The following is an 8240-nucleotide window of genomic DNA, read 5'->3' as shown; positions in this document are numbered from 1 at the left end:
GGGCTGAACCTAGAAGGCGCTGACAAGTTTTTCACTCCAAAGGCAGCTCACTACACGTGCCACACATATTGATGGCACTTGGGTCTTTCTCCCTCCCCTTGGGGACCAACCACGGTCAGTTTCTGGACTCTACTAGAAGTGAAAGAGAGTGATAAATTTTTGAAAGGATTGGGAGAACTTCAAATTCAAAGGATCATTTGGGGAAGTGAACTGTCTGAAAAGAGAAAAAACCGCCAGACCCACCAGGACCGGTTCGAGTCCTGGCGCCTGGTGGGTCTGGCGTTTTTTTCTCTTTTCAGGCAGTTCACACAGCACTTCTTTCACATCGTGAATGCAATAAAACAATTTAAAATGACCAATTTCTGCAGTTTGAAACTCGGCTGTTGAGCCATAAATAAATGCAGAAAGGAAAAGGACATATGGATACGAGTTAAGAGTAACTCTCCATCACTGTAACTGGATACTATATACAGTCAGGAAGGGCAATAACTAGGCACTCTTGTCAGTTTTGTGCCTAGTTATTGCACTTTCTGACTCTATTATACATGTAGTATCCAGTTACAGTGATTGAGAGTTACTCTTAACTCGTATCCATATGTCCTTTTCCTTTCTCAATTTCTGCAGTGATCGACCTTCTCTGTTGAGGAGCTATGCCTTTCATACGTCATCACTGCGCTGGTCTCTATGGCAACGTGAGCATACAATTGGCGATTTGGCAAGTTTGGCTTATCGTATGGAAGCGAGAGATATGCCATTCGAACCGATATCAAATTGTGTTTCCTCTGGACCCTACTCGAAAAATCGATGCACTTCCTCTTTAAGCCTGGTTCACACTAGGCCGATTTTACGGCCGACGCTCCCACATCGACTCCGACCGACTGTGTCGGATGAGTCGGACTAGCTGTTCACACGGAACGGTGGGCAATTTTGCTTGAACTATAGTTGTAGGCTTGTATGTTACACATGTACACGCGGTACACAGCCACACTAGATCGTAGTAGAGCTAGACAACGGAAATGTAATAGTGTTTACACGAGCTACAAGGCCAAAGGCGTGAAAAGGCTGGAATGTAGTACTAGTAGCAACAGTTAGCAATCCAGTGCAGCCAGTTCACGGTCTGCATCGACGCTCTCCGCTGTCATGGTGAAACGCCTAGAGTGATTGGTCCGATGCCCGCTCCATCACGTGCAAGGACTAAAAATCGGCTGGCTTTTCGGCTAAATATCAACCAGTCGATACTTGGCCGAAAACTAGTACGACAAGAAAAACGCCTCAGATCTGTCGGAAACCTGTACGACAACACTGTCCACACCAGGAAATTTTCGTACGAGTCCATGTCGGCCGGGAAATCGGCCTACATGTAGTGTGAACCAGGCATAAGTACCGCTTTGGCGGCGCCGCCAAAAAGGTGCATGCGTTCCCGCGGCCAAGGCCTGGGTCACACATGCACTTTTTGCGAAAGGGCGATCTGGGAAATGCCTACTCCACGACGACTATGCATACATAAACTTCTGTTGCCAGTTCTTGTTGGCCACTGGTTCTTTTATACTTTGTCAGTTTGTGCTTTGCTCATCCCTTTCACAGATAAAAAGTTTACACAAGGATAGCTGGCCTGCCCTGCTAAACCACATGTAGACACACTCTGTCTCTGGTGTCTACCAGGTCTACTACTGTAGATCTACTCTGGTCGTGCTCGAGCTAGAGCCGTACAGGATCTGACCATACCTACTGTCGTGGACACGGAAATCCGGTCGCACGTCTAGCGGCCCCAGGGCACTGGCCATGCAGCGCTAGCCGTGGGTAACCAGTAGTAGTACTACATGTAGTAGATCTACACGCTACAGCGCTGGTCACTGCCTCAACACGACCCAATAATGCAATATGCATGGTCGGCAGTACTGTGCATGCACGTTTCGTAGTCCTACGTAGACGGCATGGAAAATGCTAGAAAATCATGATCATAATGCTAATTTTATGCTGCTATTGCTCCATACAATCCGGGCCCTTGCAGCTAGCTGTCCAGCGAGGAATGTCTCGAGTGGAGGCCTCTCGATCTGTTCGCTCATTCGCCTGGCATTCAGTAGCACTTCATCGCCAAGGACTTCGATTCAAAACAGTTTTCACACTGCGCTTCAAGCCTTTTTCCTCGTGAACTTGCTGCAAACGTATGTATACTATGAGCTCTGCTGCGCGTGTTCCCTTTGTGTGAGGCCCAGAAACTGCTAGTATCTCCGTAAATCGATTGGCTGCATCGATGTCGTCCAGGTTCTCCTCGCTATCGCCATCACGACTCTAACTGGAGACGATTTCTTCACCATTTTCCGCAAGCAGCAGCTAGCGCAGAAATTTCGCTATCCCTGAGTGTAGGAGATGGAATCCGTTCGATCAGCTCAAAACCTCTTCCTTGTGACTAGAGTAGAGGAGTAGCAGGGAATATTTTTTGACGTCTCTGACTGCTGAAACCCTTTCTGCCATGACTGCTACTTCTTCAAACTGTACAACTTACTACAAGCGATGTTCTCTTTCAAAGACTTTGGTTCCGCATGCACTCGAGCGTCCACGCGACACAGCCGTTTTACAAAACATCATTTTTCTAAAAAAAAAATGATTTTTACCCTAGCCTGGTTTTCGCAGATGTAAGGGCCATTTGAGTATAATGCCAGTTTTGTGGAAATGTAGTGTTATAAATAATGCTAGAATAATGCTCGTTGCAAATCGCACACTATAATGCTACTTAGAATGCTAGCATTATCCGCCCAGGCCTAATCACACTCCGCAGCGCTATACCGATAGCTGGAACAGTGGAGGCTGGATAATTCTTCTGGCTTTTGCCAGCACTTGAGCTTGATTCACGGAACTTGATTTTTAAGGTATTGCTTGTCCTCAGCCTGCAGGCACAGATATTAGTGTTGAATGACTTGCAGTAACTGTTGTTCATTTTAAAATTTAGTCAGTGTGTCACACGTGGAAGATTGATATTCCAGTATCCTTGCTGTGCATGTATGCATGCCGACCAAGGCCGCGGCGTAGCCTGCATGGGGTACAGGGGGGGGGGGGGTGGGGGAGGGAGCATGTGCACCCCCTAAAGATGTCGACCTAGGTTCAGCATGTACATAATGACCACGAATGACATGCACCAACCATCCTACGCATATGCGGCCGTGCACCCCCCCCCCCCTAAAAGGGGGACCACCTACGCCCCTGCGATCGGCCTTGTAAGCACTATAGTGTATGTCTACTAGTCCTCTCAGTAGGGACTCGGGTTTAGACCAACGTACAGGCGTTTTCTGATTCACGACATACCGTGTATGGAGCGGAACCTGGGTGAAAATCAGAATGGAGCGCATTATGCGAGCTGAGAGGGTGCTTAGCTTTAAAAAAAAAAGAAGTTTCCGAAGCACGGATTCAAAAATTTTAATATTCGATGAGCTTCGAAGCTTCTTCTTTGACCAAGTTTGGGCCTGTCGCTTCATGCTTTTGTTTTTTCCGTGTGACTAAACACAACATTGCGAACGTGGGTCCATTGCATGAACTTTACGTGTATCACCCACGTTCCTGTATTCGTTACGTGGGACTTAACCTCCCCAGTAACAATCAGCAGTTCGGTGCTGGTCGCGGACCTGCCACCTCCATGCTATCTGCACTGTCAGCCCTTGAACCCAGAGTTTTTTAACCTGATTTTTATTTTACAGGTTTGATTTTGCCTATAAGGGCATGTTCGATTGGTAGGATCGATTCAGGATCCGGATCCGCCACTGGATTCACTCCCTGATCCCTTTTGATTGGTCGGATCCGGATCCGGTCAACCCACCTACCGCGCGTATACCGGTAGCTCTGGGCCAGCAGGCCAGGGTTGACCTATCCAAATGTGACCTTTGTGGGTACATGTATATGGCGGGTAAAAATCATTTGTTGTACACCTTGTGGTACGCCCACACGTGGACCGAGATACTCTTGAGTCTTGTTGACTTTTCGTACGACGCATGTGCATGCGATGAGTACGACTTTCACCCTTTTGGGTGACCTCAGGTGGATAGTTGCTTCATAACTCGTTTCGATGTGATTTCTATTTTAAAAATACCTGGTATTTGATAAGAAAAGGGTTTGCTCCCCACACCGGAGCTCGCGCTATTCCGCCGACTTTACTTGACATTTGACTGACTCACGACTGCCATCCAGAGCACACGAGAAGTCCATCGAACCTTCGACTCGGCAAACCTGCAAGAAAACACCACTCCCTGCTAGATACACAGTGTTTCGGGGAATTCACCCCTCATCAGTTGAGCTTGAGTAGGCTGAGGAAGATTGTGCCTGAGGAGCACTACTTATAATATAGTGCTCTCCAGGCACAAACATCACCAGGGATACAAACTTATAGAGACGCTCCGTTTCCAGCGCGACAAACACCTCGTGAACACCAGATAGCAGCGTGAGTCAGTGTCGCTCCTGGACGGTGAGACATAATGGTATTTAATATCAAAGTTTTCACAAAACGAAATAATTTCGTTATGGGGTGGGAGGGGGCAGGGTTGACCAATTTCGTTTCAGAAAACATTGATACATGTACACGGCCAAAGGAGCAGTGACACAGTTGAGACTTTTGCATGTATTGTGTCAACATAGTTTACGTTCTTAGGGGGAGGGGGGTTGGGTCCAAACTAAATAATTTGTTTGGAGAAAAAATTGGACATTCACGGACGGCCCCTAATATGTGTTACTTCCTACACAGCACACTTGGTCAGATGAAAGAAAAGTACTTAGAAGTACATGTATCACCAGTAAATATCAGGTCAAAAATCAGGTCAAGCAGATAAATACTCAGGTCAAGTTGGCATAATAATAATTATTATGATCGCTGGTCAGAGCGGGGCATGCAGCAACAGTAAGCCAGGGAGAGAGCAGTACTGCCAGCAGGGAGTACAGGCACAATGAGAAGTATAAAAAGTTTTTGCCAGCTAGCTGGCCTCTGCGTGCACCGCAGACACACCCACACACAACAGAAAGATACAGATCACAGTAGTAGTGTGGTCTTTGTTCACTCACGGTGGAAGATGGAAGAGCTTAGCGTAGTGTATAGATGAGCATGAAGAAGGGCGTGCCACCTCACGCATATACATGTACACGTATGTCCCAGACCAACATGATGCAAGAAGTGAACCACTGTGGCGAATGGGGCCGCCGGATAATTAACCAGCCCAAAGCTGGCGGAAAAAACCTCAGGACCCCGGCGGAGGCACAACCCTGAGGAAAAACCGGTTAGAATAACCCCATAAGATAAATGAACAAAAGGTAGCCTGCATGACCTATCCCGAAGTGAGAATAAAGGTGCGTGAGGCTCATCCGACCACACGTCTCGGAGTCAGAGTCACACAAACGCAATAGTGATTAACTAACTTGATAAGAGAGAGAGAGAGAGAGAGAGAGAGAGAGAGAGAGAGAGAGAGAGAGAGAGAGAGAGTGTGTGTGTGTGTGTGTGAGGGGGGGGGGGGCAGATAAGATAAAACATTGGGCTGATTCAGCCACAGTGTGAAATGTAACATAGTGAGATGTAGCTTGGTGCGACAGCACCTCAAACAAACACAGTCCGTGTCACTTCTCACGAGATTCACTATCCGCCATGGCCAATCCGGCAAACGGATTGCGGGTGGCCGGAGCGGCTGCGACCGCACGTGACGCTACCCCACGACAGGGACTATCATCTGCTGACGATGCGGCAGCACTGGAGTTTCTGCTAGCACTAAGCTGTGCCAACAGGTTAAGGCTCTGGCCTCAACTCATCATGGTCCAAGCCCTCCAGTTGGACTGCAACAACGCTCTTTAGTTCGGGATGGCACATCCATTTCGCTAAGTCTTCAGTGTATTTCGGCGGTCGTACGAACAGTGCTATTCTGCCGTCTGTCGCCAGGCGCAGAATATGATTCGCGGCACGGTAGGTATCGGGACGGGCGCCCTTTGCGGTACGGAAACCCCTTTCCTCCGCCCACTTCTCACAGACGTCCCACGCGGACCAGGTGTGGCCGTCACAACGAAGTGAGCTTGAACTAGCGTGGCCGTTGCACGGCGGGTTTGTTGAACTGTCGACGCATGCATCAGATTGTGGAGGAACAGTCGGGCATGTTTCACTTGTTTTCTTGGCCAGTCCCAGTCGGTACAGCAAATTACATCCCAGGCGCGCCGCCAGATAGCCGACGGATGTATATGGCTCACGCACTTGGGAAATAGGGTACACTCCGGACAGGATCTGTAGCTGTTTTTCAACACGTGACGGAAAGACTAGGCCAGGTGAGTCGCACAGGCGGATGTGCGGTGTGAGGAAGTGCGTCTGAAAGTGCTTCGTGTGGCCGGGTGTGCGCGACGCACTTACAACTTTCTTGCCAATCAGGCTATTGAGAATGGAGGACTTACCCACGTTGGGATGGCCGACCAGACCTATTGTAATGAAGGATGGCGGTGAGGATGCTGTTGCCGCTGCCGTAGCTTCATTGCCACCGTTTCTACCGTTGCTGGAGTATGCGGTATGCTTACGACGCCGGCTATGACGTACTATCTCTTCGTGCACTGATGCTGCTGTTATTCCAGCATCGTCGCACACTTCAAACTTTGGGAGTTTATCCGTCCAACCGGACAGCATACTGTGATCGGCCACCACATTGGCCAGGGCGCGGATCAGCTGACGGGCACCTTGTACGCATATCATGCGCCGCTTAGCGCCGCACCGGGCGTGCGACATCAGACCCTTGGCGTCGGAGCGCTGGCTGCTGCTCTGGTTCCCTGGGCGTGCCGTGTAGAGGACGACGTGAAGTTGCGGGAACAGTCCATAGAAGTACTCGCGCCACGCCAGTACCACACTCGCCGGCACCAAGTCTATCTTGTTCAGCACTAGCACGAGCGTTTTGTTCAGTTCATGTACGACGTGGCGGTACAGGGATGGTGGGAAGTGCAGGATGGGATGGCGTGCATCGGCGATAACCAGTATTAAATTTGACATCTCCAGCACACGCCACAGCTGCCGCCAAGTCTCCAGGTTCCGCTCAAAGTAGCTTAGCGGATGGCCGTGTGTATCAGCCATGAGCCGGTCAATGTACTCATTGAAGTAGCGCTGCTCCTTAGCTTCCAGCTGCTGCTTGCCCAGGCTGTATTGCCAGGTGGGACGAACAGGCATGTCGATGTGCTCCATACTTCCATAGATATCTTCATAGGACACTTCCAAGTCCTTTTCTGCCAGGGTTTGCAATGGCTGACGCGACTCCCGCTTGCGCTCCTCAATTTCGCTGGCACTTTCTTGGGCAAACATCAGTTTGTATCTGTCTTGACGCCTTGTCTCAGCCACGGCATCGCCTACTTCGAACTTGGGCTCAAATTTATCTGCAATCTTGGCACATTCAGACGTGACCAGTGTTTCTTGATCTTTATCTGAGTCAGATGGCGAGTCTGAGCGTATCTCCAGCTTCTCTTTGGCAGGCTCCTCGTCGCCCTCTCGGAATCGCTGCACATCTCGCTTTCGCTGGAGCTGGGCTCTCTTCTGCTTGCCACTGAACGGTTTTCGACGACTGTGTTGAGGCATTTTGAACAATGTCAATAAATGCAGATTGCCTGGAAAGCACCACAATCCACCAGAACTGGAGGCGAGAATCCAGAAAGCAAAATTCTTCTTTCACCTTGAACCGACAATATAGCACTCTGTCACCTGGTTCTAGAGCTCTGCGTTCAGAAACAAGGAGTTATAAAACACAAAGTATTGAATCAACACCAAACGGAACCGATTTTTTCTTCACTACTGACTTGTGTAACGTAACTGAGAGAATGCTAGTTCCCGCGCTCACCTTTATACCAGGTTGTTGGCGTGGGTGAAGCACGTGAAAGGGATCATGACGCTTAGAATCTGAGCGTACATGTACGTGCAAGCCATAGTCAAGGAGCAAGATCACCGTATCCCGCTGGGCCTCGCCATTAATACATTGTTGTTTGTCCATTGTGCTCTGCATTGCCACGCGTATCCGAGGACCCATTGACGTCACACTATAACATTAACAGCCCCGTTATTATTACAGGGTGCGACCCCGTTATTATCATTATTCTTACATGACAAGTAAGCGTGGACTGTGCTGACTGCTGAGAGCCTCCCACGTACGTGCACAGTATGGTCACTCATGTCAAGTGGCTGAGTCACGTAGATCTAGGTGAGTTTGAGTGCGTTATGCAGTCTATGCCAGCTCGCGCTGCACTTCACCCTCTCAGAA

At 49.2% G+C, this 8240-nt stretch overlaps 1 protein-coding gene across 1 annotated transcript; it reads right to left on the bottom strand.

Moving 5' to 3' along the window:
- Positions 1-5737: 5737 nt before the first annotated feature.
- On the bottom strand, positions 5738-7716 carry LOC135825973 (guanine nucleotide-binding protein-like 1). The gene has a single exon (XM_065338609.1). It carries the CDS (start codon positions 7562-7564, stop codon positions 5756-5758), a length of 1809 nt encoding a protein of 602 aa, XP_065194681.1. The 5' UTR covers positions 7565-7716; the 3' UTR covers positions 5738-5755.
- Between the last annotated feature and the right edge of the window lie 524 nt (positions 7717-8240).

This window comes from Sycon ciliatum, chromosome 10, assembly GCF_964019385.1.
Source record: "Sycon ciliatum chromosome 10, ocSycCili1.1, whole genome shotgun sequence".
Lineage (NCBI taxonomy): Eukaryota > Metazoa > Porifera > Calcarea > Leucosolenida > Sycettidae > Sycon > Sycon ciliatum.
This window is presented reverse-complemented; position numbering and strand designations above follow the sequence as displayed.

What these genes read in the sequence shown, in the direction of transcription:
- LOC135825973 (XM_065338609.1), bottom strand. Translation starts at nt 7,564, where the DNA reads ATGCCTCAACACAGTCGTCGAAAACCGTTCAGTGGCAAGCAGAAGAGA.